The following is a 17,556-nucleotide window of genomic DNA, read 5'->3' as shown; positions in this document are numbered from 1 at the left end:
AAACTTAGTGAGACCTTCAAGGATCTTAGTGAGAATGCCGAAAAAATGGAAAAGGACCAGTCAGAAATTAAGCATACACTGACTGAAATAAAGAATAATATACAGAGATTCAACAGTAGACTAGAGGATCCCAAGAATCAAGTCAAAGATTTGAAATATGAGGAAGCAAAAAACACCCAACCAGAAGAGCAAAAAGAAAAAAGCATCCAAAAATATGAATATGGTGTAAGGAGCCTCTGGGACAACTTCAAACATACCAGCATCCGAATTATGGGGGTGCCAGAAGAAGAGAGAGAGCAAGATATTGAAAACCTATTTTTAAAAAATATATATTTTTATTGATTTCAGAGAGGAAGGGAGAGAGATAGATATATCAATGATGAGAGATAATCATTGATTGGCTGCCTCCTGCTCGCCCCCTACTTGCGGGGGGTGGGGGTGGGGGGGATCGAGCCCGTAACCTGGGCATGTGCCCTTGGCAGGAATTGAACCTGAGATCCTTTAGTCTGCAGGCCGACACTCTATCCACTGAGCCAAACTGGCTAGGGCTTGAAAACCTATTTGAAGAAATAATGACAGAAAACTTCCCCAACCTGGTGAAAGAAATAGACTTACAAGTCTAGGAAGTTCAGAAAACCCCAAACAAGAGGAACCCAAAAAGAACCACACCAAGAAACATCATAATTAAAATGCCAAGGGCAAAAGACAAAGAGAGAATCTTAAAAGCAGCAAGAGAAAAACAGTTAGTTACCTACAAGGGAGCACCCATATGACTGTCAGCTGATTTCTCAACAGAAACTATGCAGGCCAGAAGGGAGTGGCAAGAAATATACGAGGTGAAGAATATCAAGAACCTACAACCAAGATTACCCTACCCAGCAAAGCTATCATTCAGAATTGAAGGTCAGATAAAGAGCTTCACAGACAGGAAAAAGCTAAAGGAGTTCATCACCGCCAAACCAGTATTATATGAAATGCTGAAAGGTATTCTTTAAGAAGAGGAGGAAGAAGAAAAAGGTAAAGATAAAAAATATGAACAACAGTGACAAAAAAATACATATCTATCAACAAGTGAATCTAAAAATCAAATGAATAAAAAATCTGATGAACAGAACAGACTGGTGAATGTAACAGAATCAGGGGCATGGAAAGGGAGCGGACTGGAAGAGGGTGTGGGGGGTGCAGGAAGAGATTGGGCAAAAGAGCTTACACCTATGGATGAGGACAGTGAGGGAGGGGGCGAGGGCCTGGGGTGGGGTGCTACCCGGGTAAAGGGGAGTTATGGGGGGAAAAAGAGGAACATCTGTGATAATCTGAACGGTAAGGATTAATTTAAAAAAAGAAATATATTACTATATTATAATAAAAAGGAAAAGGCCCGTTGTTGTCCGGGGGACTGGTTGTCCAGGGCATTCCTCCACTCATGCCCTCCGGTGACTGTCCGAGCACCTCAGGTTCCAGGCGTGTTCCAGAGTGAGCAGACTGGGGGTCTCCCTGCCCCAGGGAGCTGCTCTCGGCTTTGCTGCTTCGGGGCCAGGTGGTCTTGGGCACGGTTCTCAATCTCTCAGTGCCTCAGTTTGCTCGTGTGTAAGGTGGGAATAATTGTGGTGCCTAGCCTTGTGACTGTTGCAAAGCTTAAATGAGTTCATGTTATAAAAGTGCTCAGATGCCCTGGCCGGTGTACCCAATGGTTAGAGCGTTGGCCCCCACACCGAAGGGTTGCAGGCTTGATTCCCAGTCTAAGGCACATACCTGGGTTGCAGGTTCGATTCCGGCGGTCAGGGCATGTGTGGGAGGCAACTAATCGATGTGTCTCTCTCACATCTCTCTCTCTCTCTCTACTAATCGATGTGTCTCTCTCACATCTCTCTCTCTCTCTCTACTAATCGATGTGTCTCTCTCACATCTCTCTCTCTCTCTCTCTCTCTCTCTACTAATCGATGTATCTCTCTCACATCTCTCTCTCTCTCTACTAATCGATGTGTCTCTCTCACATCTCTCTCTCTCTCTCTACTAATCGATGTGTCTCTCTCACATCTCTTTCCTTCATTCTCTCTCTCTCTCTCTATTGATCTATGTGTCTCTCTACTAATCGATGTGTCTCTCTCACCTCTCTCTCTCTCCTTTGTTCCCTCTCTCCTTTCCACTCTCTCTAAAAATCAATGGGAAAAGTATCCTCGGGTGAGGATTTACACCAGAAGTGCTCAGAGCAGTCCGGGCAGCTGGGAACACCACAGGCGGTTTGCTGCGTTATGCTCTCCAGCACGAAGAGACACAGTCACGTGAAACAGCATGTTGACTTCTTACAGCCGTCCATCGTCTTCCTGGGTGACAGTCACGACGCTGCCACTTCTTTGCTAGGAGCCGATGACGATGGAGGCAGAGGTGTGAGATGGGGAGCACCTGTCTCCAGCCCCCCTGGAGGCAGCACTGATGACTCCTGCCAGCTTGCACACTTGGCTTGCCCAGGGCAGCCCAGGCAGGAACGGGGCCGCTGGCTTCCTGGAAGCAAGATGAAGCTGGGGTTTCGGAGCCGCCAGCAGAGCCGGACACGTGACTGCCCTTGTCCTTCCTCCCGCCCAGGGCTCAGCCCCTGCCCTTCCCGGGGAGAGCCGTGACGTGGCTGAGGGTCAGCACCAAGGCGAGGGTCACACAGGTGGCAGGGAGGAGGCAAGTCCTGCAAACCCCGAGCGCGCACTGCTCCCGCTCCCCTTCCTCTCCTGCGCTGTGGGCCTGCGTGCTGAGGGTGGGGTCCGCCCAGGCCCCCACAGGCTCAGGCAGGAGGCAGGACCAGCAGGTGTGGATGGCTATTCTTTTCTTTTCTTTTTGAATATATATTTTATTGATTTCAGAGAGGAAGGGAGAGGGAGAGAGAGAGAGAAACATCAATGATGAGAGAGAATCATTGATTGGCTGCCTCCTGCACGCCCCCTACCGAGGATTGAGCCCGCAACTGGGCATGTGCCCTTGACCAGAATCGAACCTGGGACCCTTCAGTCTGCGGGCCAACGCTCTATACACTGAGGCAAACCAGCTAAGGCGATTCTTTTCTTTATTATCTTTGTGTGTGTGTGTGTGTGTGTGGAACACATAACCAAAATCTACCATCTTCGCTATTTTCAAGTGTACAGTACAGCAGTGTTAACTGTGTGCATATTACTGTGTAACACATCTCTAGAACTTCCCATATTACTTACCAAAACTATACGCCTTGAACAACAACCCCCATTTCTCCCTCCCCCTGGCCCCTGGTAACCGCATTTTACTTTGTTTCTATGAATTCGACCACTTTAGATACGTCATATACGTGGAATCATACCCTATCTGTCTTTTATAACTAGCTTACTTCACTTAGCATAATGTCCTCCAGGTTCATCCGTGCTGTAGCCTATAACAGAATGTTCTTCTTTAAGGCTCAAAGATATTTCATTGTATATGTACCACACTTTCTTTATCCATTCATCTGTCAATGGGCACTTTTAATATGTTCTTTTAAAATTTATTTTAGAGAGACAGAGGATGAGAGAGAGGGAGAAACATTGATGTGAGAGGGAAACATTGACCAGCTGCTTCCTGCGTGCCCCCTATTGGGGATTGAGCCTGAAACCAGGGCATGTGCCCTGGCCGGGAATCAAACCGGCAACCTTCGGTGCATGGAACAATGCTTAACCAACTAAGCCACACTGTTCAGGGCTCAAGGCTTTTTTCTGAGTCTTTAATTTAAAAATGACCAGCCCAGACATGGTGGCTCAGTGGTTGAGTGTTGACCTCTGAACCAGGAGGTCATTGTTCGGTTCCGGGTCAGGGCACATGCCCGGATTGTGGGCTCAATCCCCAGTGTGGGGTGTGCAGAGGCAGCTGATCAATGATTCCCTCTCATCATTGGTGTTTCTATCTCTCTCTCCCTCTCCCTTCCTCCCTGAAATCAATTAAAATATATATAAAGACCAGCTTAGAATAATCAATCTTCCGAAGAGGTGAATTTGGAGTGTCCCACTCTGCTCTCCTCAGCATGCAGAAGCAGGTGACGGTGCTGGTGCACTGTGTTCACCACTGTCCCCCGTTTCTCACTAACTTGGGGAAGTTTTATGTCGGTCAGGATATTAACTCCTACTCACAAGGCTGTGTTTTCCCAAGTGTTTTGTTTGTATCTTCTATTGTCTACGTGGCTCCCTGGCACCTGGAAATCATCAACGTACATGCGTACCCTCCTTTTCCATTTTTACAGCTCTGCCATGCAAATGTCCTCTGCCAATATTCTCTCCAAAAGTTTGCCTGCAATTTTTAGGAGGTTCATCTTCAAAGTATTTTTTAAAATCTGGGGCCTTAAATTCTTCCAACTCAGGTAACTCTACGACAGACAGACTTGACAGCAACTGTGTTGAATCCGGGCTCTGGGCATCTTAACGTACATGTTATTGCCTCCTGCTGGCCAAACACCTGAACAGCTGGAGGTCATTCTTCCAATCTGACAATGGATTTGTGTACTGAACCCTGGCCTCTGATGTGTATATCCACCTTGCCTTAGGGCAATTTGTGTTAATAAAAAGCAAGGGGTCCTGAGAGAAAGAGAACTTGGTTTCTTCAGCCAAGCTCCTCTGGCCCCCCAAATGCCTTCCAAAATTATATTTCGTCTCTGCACTCTTGATTAATTTACACACAGCGCTTCTCCAGATTCCTGAACCCTTCTAGATGCTGGATTAAGACCACTGGCAGGGACAGTTGAACCCTCCCATCCTGCCTAATCTATCACCAGCGGATTTTGTGTAACCTACTAATGTCTCCTCTTTTGATTCTAATGTATAAAGCAAGGAAAAAACTGCCATTCTCTGGAGCATTATCCCAATCCCTTGAGATTCTGCCTCCTGGCATTTGTCGACAGTTTGGCTCAAATAAACTCACAAAAATTCTTCCCAGGTTTGAATGCTTCTCACATGAACAATATATATATATTCGGATAGAAATGATGTGACAGTGTGCATGTCCTTTTGGTCAGTTCAGGACAGATAACACAATGGGGCCCACAGAGGGGGTTTGGGGGAGCTCACCATTGTTCAACCCTTTTCTCCATAACAAACTGTCCGTGAGGCCCCTCAGCATCGGAGGGCAAAAGGGCCAGGAACACAGGGGTCTCTGCGCCCTCCTCTGGGCTTTTGGTGGCTTTAGGTCCGGCCATGTCGGTTCTCACCCACCCTGGGCAGCAGGCATTCAGGAGGATCTTGTCCCCTCTCCTGTGCGCACTCAGGTTCCTGGCGTGGATCCTGGACAGGACCGTGACACCGATTTTTGTGACACCGTACGCAGTATTGGGCCAGCCCTCCTTCTGGTGCACCCCGTTCCGAGTATCTTCCACGAACTTGTTCATGAGCCCCACCAGCTCCTCCTCGCTGATGGTGTCGCTTCTGAACTTCTGCTGCAGCTCGGGGCTGCAGTTTTTCAGAGCTCTGAGACTCACCATGCTCGACACATTCACCACTCTGCCTGAAATGCAACGGAAGTTGTTATGGAGAAAGGCAGGCATGAGAATGACGGGTGCAAATCTGCCGGGATTCAGGACCAGGAAGTTTCCATCTGAGAAATTTAGAGTGTGCCCAGAGCACTGATGAAGACCGCCTCTGTCATGAAGGACGGAGACAGTCTAGAAGCCTGTCATACCCAGCAGGTCTCAGATGGTGTCAGAGAAATGTTTAAATGGGGAGGGCGGTGCCCAGAAGTTCCATGAGAACAAGAAAATGGTTTCTGCAGGAACATGCTAAGGGAACACAGGGGGTGCTCATTGCATTCAGTAGGTAGCCTCTTTCCCCCAAGACTATCTCCGGGAACGCGTGAGGATCTTACGGTCACTTGTGCAGGGCTGTGCACAGGTGTCTGCTGACCGACAAAAAGCAGTTCTCAGGTGAACGGACAACACCGGATTTCGAAGGCTGCTGCTCTGATCACGGCAGATAAAAACAAATTAGTTTGCCCTAGCCCAGTGGTCGGCAAACCGCGACTCGAGAGCCACATGCGGCTCTTTGGCCCGTTGAGTGTGGCTCTTCCACAAAATACCACGTGCGGGCGCACACGTACAGTGCGATTGAAACTTTGTGGCCCATGTGCAGAAGTTGGTGTTTGGCCTGGGCGAGTCTATTTTGAAGAAGTGGCGTTTGAAGAAGTGGGGGTGTCGGTCGCATGTGGCTCGCAAGCCGCGGTTTGCCGTCCACTGCCCTAGGCCTAGCTGATTTGATTTGGCTCCCTGGATAGAGCGTCGGCTTGCAGACTGAAGGGTCCTGGGTTTGATTCCAGTCAAGGGCGTGGTCAAGAGTACGTACCTCGGTTGTTGGCTCCTCCCCGGCCAAGGCCCTGGTTGGAGTGTGTGCAGGAGGCAACCAATCGATGTGTCTCTCTCACATTGACATTTCTCTCTCTTTCCCTCTCTCCTCCAAGCTCTCTAAAAATCAATAGAAAAATAATCTGTGGTGAGGATAGAAAAACAAACAAACAAAAAACCCCTCACAAATTCGTTCAGTGGGCTAATGACCAGGCCAGTGTTACAAGCTGTCCAAAACCCCGATGGGGAGAAGGGGAGCCTGTGGGTTTGGGCAGCGGAGGAGCAGGGATGGAGCGGAGGTGGGCAGCTGCAGGGATGCAGAGGTGGGATCATTGCAGACACGTGACTCCTACACCGTCTGAGCCATAAAATGCCGAGGGCCATTCTACCTGGCAGCGAGGGAGCCAGAGACGGCAGGGGGTTGTGGGAGAGACTGCGCCAGGGGAGGCCCGGCACGAAGCTGGCAAGTCGGGTTGAAGGCGGTGGCCGGAGGAGAGGAGCGGTCCCTCCTGGCCCAGAGGATATGGCACCAATTTGGACTGACAAGCTCTACCTGCAGACCAAGCGGCACAGGTGGAGACAGCCCGCTGGTTCCGGGCCTGTGTGACCACCCCCTCCATGAGCAGCAGTGCGCTGGAGGGAGGCGTGTGTTAGACTAGCGTCCACAGGCTGTCAGGAGCAGCCCGTGGCTGAACTTCACGTCCCTCTGGGAAGTAAAAAGTTGGGGTAAAACTCAAGATAGCTGGGGAGAAGAAGGAATGGTGGCAGAGGGCAAAGGAATGAATAAAATGGGTCCAACAAAGAGAAGTCCAAGATGACACTGGTGCCTCCAGACACGACCTCGTCTCTTGGCTCAATGGTACGGGGCGCTAGAAGGGGCGAAGCCAAGTGTTGCCAGGACCACCCCTGCTTTGGGGACTGACAGGTGGGAGGGGAGCTTGCACAGCTGAGCGGCATGGCTCTGGGAGGCAGGTTCCCATGACACGGTGATGAACTGAGTGGGACACGGGGAATGTGCCAGCTCCCTTGATTCTTACTCGTCAGCTTCCATGTACAACTGCACGGTGACACGGTGTAACACTGGCCTGGTTGGCAATACGCAGTGGCCATGTGTAAACGAGCTACGTGATGACACTGCTATCAGTACCCACAGGTATTGGGAGACTGAGTTAGTCTCCTCCGGACGGAAGACAGATGGAAAGTGACCAGCCTGATGAGGAGCTAGGTTTAGCGAGCCACCAGCGAATTTGTGTCCTGTGAAACTAAGGAAATAGGAAGCCATGGCTCTGGCAGCTCTAATACCTCGGTGGCCTACATAGGCAAACCAACACCTAAGCCTGTAAATGCCTCAAGGTTACAAAACCGAAACCTAAGGCCCACCAATCAGAAACAGACACCTAGGCTTAAGGCTATAGCCACACGACAATTTCCTTATTTTGCTCCTGCCTTTTCTCTGTAATAATCTCTCCCCAGCACCTGTGGATAGAGCATTCCTAAGCACTTCCGGTTTGCTGTTTCCCAATTCAAATAGATTTTTTTCTCAAAGAAACTCTTAATTTCTTGATACGCCTCGGTTTATCTCTTAAGAAAACGAAGTAGTTCTGCAAAAATAGTTGTATGCTGGGTAAAGTGTAACTGGCAAAGGTTTGGCCCTTTGCCCAGAGCTGCTGGGATAATCTTTAAACCCTGGACTGTCCTGCCTGATAAGACTGTCCTTGTTTACTGGGGGGTTTAGGTTCAGGCTACACAATGGATGTTAACTACATGGTTATGGTGAGGCTACCTGGTATTAGGCTACCTAGACCTCTGGGGAGGGCGCTGGAGAGGAGGGTCAGCTGAGAGAGCAGACACACCTGAAACAAGGTGGGGGAGCGTCCCTGGACGGCAGTGCTCCGTGTTACTGTCACACACAGCTGCTGTCTGCAGGACTCCAGGCGACAGGACAACAGGAAGCTCCCTGCCCGGGCTTCCCTGGCCCCTGAGAGCTCCCCCACGGCTGACTGGCATCCCGCGCCCTTCCCTCTAATACTGCGCACTGCAGTTCTGAGTAGAGTGGCTTCCCTGAGTTCTGAGTCCTTGCAGTGATTGTTGAACCTGAGGGTGGTCTTGGGGACCTCCTGAACTTGTTAAAGCCAAGTGATGTTTATCTCAAATATGTACGGTTGGGTTAGCATCTCAAAACCAATGAGTGCAACACACTGTATCAGTGGAGTACAAGGAAAGGCCGTGTGATCAGATGCAGAAGAGTTCAGGGGCCTAATGAATTGGTGGTAGGAAGGTCACTCAGGAAGGAGAGGGAGGAGGGAGGAGGGAGGAGGGAGGAGGGAGGATCTGGCCTGGGATCCTCAGGGGACTCCAACGGTTGTGAGGGGCACCAGCAATGACTGGCCTCTCTGAGGAGACTTCTGAACAAAGAGCTGAAGGATAAGCAAGAGCCTCTTGTGCAGAGACCAGGGGGACACAGAGCACAGATACCTAGTCCTGGGCCTGCTGAGCCTCCAGGGGGCAGTGCAGCTGAGCACAGAGCAGGAGCAGGAGCAGGGAGGGGCCTGGAGATGACCCCTGGGGCGGGCAGGATGGATGCTGCCACAAACAAGGCAGCCAGCGCTCCTACACTCACCTTGGGGTTTCACGAGAGGCAGCAGCTCCGTGCAGACGTTTCGGGTACCAAAAAAGTTTGTTTTCATGGTCACTTCTGCTTGAATGTGAAACGGTGTGGGATCATTCACTTTCAGGAGAGAAGGAGAGTATAGTTAATAAATAGTAGCCATGTGGTAACATTCCATAGGATGACAAAAAGGTGAATTTTGTGTAAAATTGGCGCCCATGCAATGACCATTTCCTTGTTCCCTGATGTTCTGTGGTGTCTGAGAGGGTGCCATTCCCGGAGGCTGGTGAAGGGTGCACAATGGGATCTCTGACCCTGTTTGTGCAATGTTCTTGTTTATTTAAAAATCCATTCAAAATTCGCTCAACTGCCCTAAAAGCTAATCCGGAAGAAACTGAAAACTTGAAAAGACTCCCAGGCACCTGAGCCAAGAACACAAAGGTCCTTGGGCCAGAAAGCGCTCCAGCTTCTCTTGCACTTTGATCTTTGGCACCCTGCCCCCTTCCCCCCTGCCTCCTACTTCCCTCTGGAGCCATCCTGCACCCCTAAACGCGAGGAGCCCCATTGTACCCATACCCCGACATACCAGCCACCCTGACTGGAGGTGCTGGGCTGACCCCCGCTGCGACCACCCAGCCGTTTACCCTTGAAGGCGATGCCCGCGTTGTTGACCAGCACGTCCAGGCCCCCGTACTCCTGGCGCAGGAAGTCGCGCAGGGCGCGGATGCTCTGCAGGTCGTCGATGTCCAGCTGGTGGAAGCGCGGGCTCAGCCCCTCGGCCTGCAGCTGCTGCACGGCCGCCCGGCCCCGCGCCGCGTCCCGCGCCGTGAGCACCACGTCCCCCGAGAACTGGCGGCATAGGTCCCGCGCGATGGCGAAGCCGATGCCCTTGTTGGACCCGGTCACGAGCGCCACGCGGCTGCTGGACGACATGGCCGGGTGTGGGGTCCGAGAAGCACTTGCGTGGAGAGCGGAGCGGGCTGTGGGTGCCCAGCGGTGGCGACCAGGGCTCCCGCGAGGCTCCGAGCGTCTGCGAGTGCGACTGGAGGGCGCACCGTGCGCACCGGCGGCAAACGCTTGTCCTGTCCCCCAGCACGCAGGCGCAAGCCCCGCCCCTAGGGGCGTGGCCCGCGTACTTGCTCGACTAGCCCCGCCCCTACGGGCGTGGTTGGGCGTGGCCCCAGCCGGCCCGGCCCTCGGAGTGCGAACCAGGGCCACCGGGCAGGTTTACAGATGGGCGGGCCCTTTGGCTGCTGGCGACGCCTGCCTGTCAGCAGAGAATCATTCTGATTGGTCGTCCGACTACCTTTAAACGGAACCCTTAGCCTTGGTTCTCCACGGGTTTTCCGCTGGTGTTTTAAAAAATACAGCCCAAAAACAAGTCTTCGGAACGGTAATTGTGGAATGAGCTGAGAGAAGGGGACAGGGACTCACGTGTGTGCTGATTGGTCCCCTAAGTGTGTGCAAGCAAAGCTGCCGGCTTTCCCGGCTGGTCTTCCCATCACCGCGGCCCCACACGCCTTGCACAGGGACCATGAGGACGCTACGGGGCCTGGCTGTGCAGAGGGTGGACGCGGGGCCCTGGCCCGCAGCCTGGGCAGTGGCTGCACAGCTGCCCAACCCCGCCCGGGTCCCGTGCGGTGAGCACCGCCTCCCCAAGGACCGCTGCACGGGTCCGGCGTGATGGCGAAGCGATGCCCTTCCTGGCCGCAGTCTCCAGTGCCCCGGGTGTTAAGACGCCAGGGCTGGGAGGGGTCCCGGGGCACTTGAAGGGAGAGCGGACAGCGCTGTGGGTCACAGGGGTGAGGGGTGTCGTCGCGCTCCGTGGTGACCCACACCATCTGAGAAGCAGCACAAACTGAGTTCTGTGTTCCAGGGCTGTGACTTCTATCCTCCGTCCCCCCTCCACTGTGGGGTGAATGTTCCAGGTTCATTAAGGCCCCCATTCGGGTCGGCCCCTTCCTGTGATGTGTGTTGGGCCCCAGCAGGACATGCACAACCCTCTTTGATCCCAGCTCTGAGCCCAGCACAGGGGACAGGGTGGAGAGGTGTGCTCCCCCCAAGCACACTGGTTGGTGATGCTAAGCAAGGGCTTTAGCTGAACTAAAGAAACTGTTTCAGGAGAACCCCAAAAAGTGGGAGGTGGTGCAGGAGTCATTGGTTTGGACCCAGGCCCATCCTCCACTGCAGAGGGAATGTCAGCTTTTCTCTAAAATGCAATGAAGTATGTAGACAGGGCAACTGCTTCTGAGACATAGATCCCCTTCCTTTCTTAAGAGAAACCAAGGCAGAATTAAATAGGTCCTGTGCCTGCATTCAGTGTGGGACCCCCACGTGGGAGGGAGGGTTTAAGAAGCTCTTTCTGGGGGCCAAGCTAGTGATGGCATGTGTATTTCACGGTTACACAATCCTGTTTCCTTAAAGTGCCTACAGTAGGTTTCGTCCTTGGTCACAGTTAACAGAGAGAGATGTAAAACCCTGCCCTGCTCACTGGTTATAAACTGTGGCTGCCTTCATGCTACCACAGCGGATGTGAGTACTCCCAAGAGACTGTGGCTGGGAAGCTGAAGACATCTACTCTCTGGCTCTTCCTGGAATGTGTGTGAGCCCCTCAGTCACACTGTCCCTTCCTTGGCCTAACTTTTAGGTCTATCTGATTTCTGAGCGGGTGCAGCTTACAATTGATCCGCCTGATGGATCTGTGGAAAGACCCATTTTCCCACCTGCTGATGTTCAGTCATTACTCTCACCCACTCCACTTTTTCTCCCCGTGTCCCAGGAGAAATCACAGACTCAGACTCAGAAATCACCAACTCAAACTGATACTTCATAAAGGGGCTAACATATGACGAAAAGGGGCCACATGCTAACCTGACTAGCTCAGGGTAGACCTGTGTGGCAGCCTTGCAAACCCAGAAACTGAAAGTAACCACATGGTGGTCTGAAATTAAAACTTTTAATTAAAAAATTTTAATTGATTTTAGAGAGGAAGGGAGAGGGAGAGCCAGAAACATCAATGATGAGAGGGAATCATTGATCTGCTGCCTCCTGCCCGCCCCCTACTGGGGATGGAGCCCGCCCGGGCATGTGCCCTGACCCAGAATTGAAACAGTGACCTTCTGGTTCATAGGCTGAAGGTGAAACGCTGAACCACACTGGCTGGGCTGAAATGAAAACTTTTTAAACTAAAATGCAGTTTATGGTGGGTAATCATGTTCTAGGCAAACATCTCCCCTGACAAAGGTCAATCTTCACCATAACGGAGCCTGCCTATTGTCTTTTTGCATCTACAATAACATATCATTGGAATGTCAAAGTCATTTTCCTTTTTTTTGGACCCCTTAAATGTCAGGCAAGCTTTGTGGAGACCACAAATCCCCTCATTACAATTGAGTTCCTTATTGACAGTTAACTATCCTGCAGCCACCTCAGTAAAGGCAGTATGTGTCTATCATTTTACTTTTGATCCAACCCCAGTGGTCTCCCCCCCTCCCCTCACCCCCCTTTGCTTTCTCCTGCCTCCCTAATCTATCGCCAATGGATTCCATGTAACCCACTTGTTAGGATGGAAAGAAGGCCTTTCTTTTTCTGTGCTGTAGCCTTCCAGAATTTATGAGAAGCACCTGATAATTAAATCCCAAGACTGTTAGCTCCTTTGGTTCAAACAGCCCCTCTGTTCAAACTCACAGACAAGGTAAGTGACTCTGAAGGCTTCCTACGTCCTCCCTGCTGGTTTACAACTCAGGATAAGACACCTCCGTAGGACTTCTGCCTGGACTATCTCCTGAAGAAATATCAGACAACCCCCCTGTCTGCGCCATTGCACCTAGCAACAGCAGCTGCCCCAAACGCCCCTCCCTTCCCCGTCCAAGGCTGTGAAAGGAAGAACAGTTTTGTTGTTCTTTGCCCTCGGTTAGCAATGAACCTGGCTTTCCCTCTGGGAAGTGAAATAAACTCTCTCTCTCTCTTTCTGTCTCTCTCTCTCCCACAGTTGTGAATTCTTTTCAAAGTGCATTCACCTAGTCACGGGCCCAAGAACCCTACCAGCATTTTCGTCTCCTCTTTTGATTGATTGTAATGTATCAAACAAGTGCAAATCCGCCACTCTCCGGAGCATGATCTCAATCCGTTGAGATTCTGCTTCCCAGCAGTTGTCAACACTTTGGCTCAAAAAAACTCATAAAAATTCTCAGGTTTGAATGTTTCTTACATTAAAAATATATATTTGGATAGAAATTATTTGGCAGTGTGCATGTCCTTTTGGTCTGTTCAGAACAGATAACGTAATAGGGCCCACAGAGAGGAGCTCACCATTTTACAACCCTTTTCTCCATAACAAACTGTCCGTGAGGCCCCTCAGCATCGGAGGGCAAAAGGGCCAGGAACACAGGAGTCTCTGCGCCCTCCTCTGGGCTTTTGGGGGCTTCGGGTCCAGTCAGGTCGGTTCTCACCCACCCTGGGCAGCAGGCATTCAGGAGGATCTTGTCCCCGCTCCTGTGCGCACTCAGGTTCCTGGCGTGGATCCTGGACAGCACCGTGACGCCGATTTTGGTGACGCCATAGGTGCTGTTGGGCCAGCCCTCCCTCTGGTGCACCCCGTTCCGTGCATCTTCCACGAACTTGTTCATGAGCCCCACCAGCTCCTCCTCGCTGATGGTGTCGCTTCTGAACTTCTGCTGCAGCTCGGGGCTGCAGGTTTTCAGAGCTCCGAGACTCTCTATACTGGACACATTCACCACTCTGCCTGAAATGCAACGGAAGTTGTTATGGAGAAAGGCAGGCACGAGAATACGGGTGTCAGATCTGCCTGGATTCAGGACCAGGAAGTGTCCATGAGCATTAGTGAAGACCGCCTCTATGATGAAGGCCAGAGACAGTCTAGAAACCTGTTATACCCAGTATATCTCAGATGATGTCAGAGAAATAATTTTTAAAAAATATATATGTTTATTAATTTCATAGAGGAAAGGACAGGGAGAGATAGAAACATCAATGATGAGAGAGGATCATTGATCGGCTGCCTCCTGCATGCCTCACACTGGGGATGGAGCCCACAACGTGGGCATTGGCCCTGACTGGAAATCTAAACCTGACTTTCTGGTTCATAGGTCAACACTCAACCACTGAGCCAAGCTGGCGGGGCTCAATTTATCTCTTAATACTAAATAGTTCTGCAGAAACAGTTGTATGCTAGCTAAAGGTAAAGCAGTTGTTCAAAGGAGGACAAAATCTTGAAAATGTATGTCGTGGCTTCACAGAATGGACTATCTGTTCCTTTCCATCTCTCCTTAGCCCACACCGGCTCCTCCAAATGGCAGGCTTATTCCTGGTACTGTGTCTGCATCTGTTACATAAATTCTACACAAAGTGTATATGCTCAGGGATCCTTTGGCTGGAACGGAGCTGGGAGGCGGGGGCGAGGCTGTGAAAATAAAGGATTAAGCTTGTCCAGAGCATGTTTTAGCCCTTTGCCTAGAGCTGCTGGGATAATCTTTAAACTGTTGGACTGTTCATCCTGATCAGATTGTGCTGTTACCTTGGGGGTTTAGGTTCAGGCTACACAATGGATGTTAACTATACGGTTATGGTGAGGCTACCTGGTATTAGGCTACCTAGACCTCTGGGGAGGGCGCTGGAGAGGAGGGTCAGCTGAGAGAGCAGTGGGCCATGTCTATGAGGCCAACCCTCAGCAGACACACCTGAAACAAGGTGGGGGAGCGTCCCTGGACGGCAGTGCTCCGTGTAACTGTCACACACAGCTGCTGTCTGCAGGACTCCAGGCGACAACAGGACAACAGGAAGCTCCCTGCCCGGGCTTCCCTGGCCCCTGAGAGCTCCCCCACGGCTGACCGGCATCCCTCTCCCTTCCCTCTAATACTGCGCACTGCAGTTCTGAGTAGAGTGGCTTCCCTGAGTTCTGAGTCCTTGCAGTGATTGTTGAACCTGAGGGTGGTCTTGGGGACCTCCTGAACTTGTTAAAGCCAAGTGAGGTTTATTTCAGATATGTACGGTTGGGTTAGCATCTCAAAACCAATGAGTGCAACACACTGTATCAGTGGAGTACAAGGAAAGGCCGTGTGATCAGATGCAGAAGAGTTCAGGGGCCTAATGAATTGGTGGTAGGAAGGTCACTCAGGAAGGAGAGGGAGGAGGGAGGAGGGAGGAGGGAGGATCTGGCCTGGGATCCTAAGGGAACTCCAACGGCTGTGAGGGGCACCAGCAATGACTGGCCTCTCTGAGGAGACTTCTGAACAAAGAGCTGAAGGATAAGCAAGAGCCTCTTGTGCAGAGACCAGGGGGACACAGAGCACAGATACCTAGTCCTGGGCCTGCTGAGCCCCCAGGGGGCAGTGCAGCTGAGCACAGAGCAGGAGCAGGAGCAGGAGCAGGGAGGGGCCTGGAGATGACCCCTGGGGCGGGCAGGATGGATGCTGCCACAAACAAGGCAGCCAGCGCTCCTACACTCACCTTGGGGTTTCACGAGAGGCAGCAGCTCCGTGCAGACGTTTCGGGTACCAAAAAAGTTTGTTTTCATGGTTATTTCTGCTTTAATATGAAATGGTGTGGGATCATTCCCTTTCACGAGAGAAGGAGGGTATAGTTAATAAATAGTAGCCATGTGGTAACATTCCATAGAATGACATAAAAGGTGAATTTTGTGTAAAATTGGTTCCTAGTAATAGCACTGTGCAATAACCATTTCCTAGTTCCCTGATGTTCTATAGTGTTTAAGACGGTGCTATTCCCGGAGGCAGGCCAAGGGTGCACAATGGGATCTCTGAACCTGTGTGCGACCACCCAGCCATTTACCCTTGAAGGCGATGCCCGCGTTGTTGACCAGCACGTCCAGGCCCCCGTACTCCTGGCGCAGGAAGTCGCGCAGGGCGCGGATGCTCTGCAGGTCGTCGATGTCCAGCTGGTGGAAGCGCGGGCTCAGCCCCTCGGCCTGCAGCTGCTGCACGGCCGCCCGGCCCCGCGCCGGGTCCCGCGCCGTGAGCACCACGTCCCCCGAGAACTGGCGGCACAGGGCCCGCGCGATGGCGAAGCCGATGCCCTTGTTGGACCCGGTCACGAGCGCCACGCGGCTGCTGAATGACATGGCCGGGTAAGGGGTCCGAGAAGCACTTGCGTGGAGAGCGGAGCGGGCTGTGGGTGCCCAGCGGTAGCGACCAGGGCTCCCGCGAGGCTCCGACCGTCTGCGAGTGCGACTGGAGGGCGCACCGTGCGCACCGGCTGCAACCGCTGTCCTCTGCCCAGCAAGCAGGCGCAAGCCCCGCCCCTAGGGGCGTGGCCCCGGCCGAATGCCCCTCCCCGCTCCTTTGCTCGGCTAGCCCCGCCCCTAAGGGCGTGGCCCCGGCCGGCCCAAGGGCGCTTGGAGTGCGAACCAGGGCCACCTGGCAGGTTTACAGATGGGCGGGCCCTTTGGCTGCTGGCGACGCCTGCCTGTCAGCAGAGAATCATTCTGATTGGTCGTCCGACTACCTTTAAACGGAACCCTTAGCCTTGGTTCTCCACGGGTTTTCCGCTGGTGTTTTAAAAAAACAACCCCAAAACAAGTCTTCGGAACGGTAATTGTGGAATGAGTTGAGAGAAGGAGACAGGGACTCACGTGTGTGCTGATTGGTCCCCTAAGTGCGTGCAAGCAAAGCTGCCGGCTTTCCCGGCCGGTCTTCCCATCACAGCGGCCCCACACGCCTTGCACAAGGATCATGCGGACGCTATGGGGCCTGGCTGTGCAGAGGGTGGACGCGGGGCCCCGGCCCGCAGCCTGGGCAGTGGCTGCACAGCTGCCCAACCCCGCCCGGGTCCCGTGCAGTGAGCACCGCCTCCCCAAGGACCGCTGCATGGGTCCGGCGTGATGGCGAAGCGATGCCCTTCCTGGCCGCAGTCTCCAGTGCCCCGGGTGTTAAGACGCCAGGGCTGGGAGGGGTCCCGGGGCACTTGAAGGGAGAGCGGACAGCGCTGTGGGTCACAGGGGTGAGGGGTGTCGTCGCGCTCGGTGATGTTCCAGACAATCTGAGAAGCAGCACAAACAGTTCTGTGTTCCAGGGCTGTGACTTCTATCCTCCGTCCCCCCTCCACTGTGGGGTGAATGTTCCAGGTTCACTAAGGCCCCCATTCGGGTCGGCCCCTTCCTGTGATGTGTGTTTGGCCCCAGCAGGACATGCACAACCCTCTTTGATCCCAGCTCTGAGGCCAGCAGTGGACAGGGTGGAGAGGTGTGCTCCCCCAAGCACACTGGTTGGTGATGCTAAGCAAGGGCTTTAGCTGAACTAAAGAAACTGTTTCAGGAGAACCCCAAAAGGTGGGAGGTGGTGCAGGAGTCATTGGTTTGGACCCAGGCCCATCCTCCACTGCAGAGGGAATGTCAGCTTTTCCCTAAAATGCAATGAAGTATGTAGACAGGGCAACTGCTTCTGAGACATAGATCCCCTTCCTTTCTTAAGAGAAACCAAGGCAGAATTAAATAGGTCCTGTGCCTGCATTCAGTGTGGGACCCCCACGTGGGAGGGAGGGTTTAAGAAGCTCTTTCTGGGGGCCAAGCTAGTGATGGCATGTGTATTTCACGGTTACACAATCCTGTTTCCTTAAAGTGCCTACAGTAGGTTTCGTCCTTGGTCACAGTTAACAGAGAGAT

At 52.4% G+C, this 17,556-nt stretch overlaps 2 protein-coding genes across 2 annotated transcripts; both read right to left on the bottom strand.

The window, feature by feature from the left end:
* Nucleotides 1-4,610: 4,610 nt before the first annotated feature.
* LOC307094480 (carbonyl reductase [NADPH] 1) lies at nucleotides 4,611-9,985 on the bottom strand. The gene is made up of 3 exons (XM_079763353.1): nucleotides 9,563-9,985; nucleotides 8,931-9,038; nucleotides 4,611-5,481 (listed from the first exon to the last, which is right to left on the bottom strand). The coding sequence occupies exons 1-3, from the start codon at nucleotides 9,849-9,851 to the stop codon at nucleotides 5,045-5,047; spliced, it is 834 nt and encodes a 277-aa protein (XP_079619479.1). The 5' UTR covers nucleotides 9,852-9,985; the 3' UTR covers nucleotides 4,611-5,044.
* A 2,912-nt stretch (nucleotides 9,986-12,897) lies between these two features.
* LOC307097191 (carbonyl reductase [NADPH] 1-like) lies at nucleotides 12,898-16,149 on the bottom strand. Its single transcript, XM_079767217.1, has 3 exons — nucleotides 15,729-16,149; nucleotides 15,387-15,494; nucleotides 12,898-13,662 (listed from the first exon to the last, which is right to left on the bottom strand). The coding sequence occupies exons 1-3, from the start codon at nucleotides 16,015-16,017 to the stop codon at nucleotides 13,226-13,228; spliced, it is 834 nt and encodes a 277-aa protein (XP_079623343.1). The 5' UTR covers nucleotides 16,018-16,149; the 3' UTR covers nucleotides 12,898-13,225.
* Nucleotides 16,150-17,556: the final 1,407 nt, after the last annotated feature.

This window comes from Cnephaeus nilssonii (assembly GCF_951640355.1).
Source record: "Cnephaeus nilssonii genome assembly, chromosome: 3".
Lineage (NCBI taxonomy): Eukaryota > Metazoa > Chordata > Mammalia > Chiroptera > Vespertilionidae > Cnephaeus > Cnephaeus nilssonii.
The sequence above is the reverse complement of the archived record's forward strand: the minus strand, read 5'-3'. Positions and strand labels throughout refer to the sequence as shown.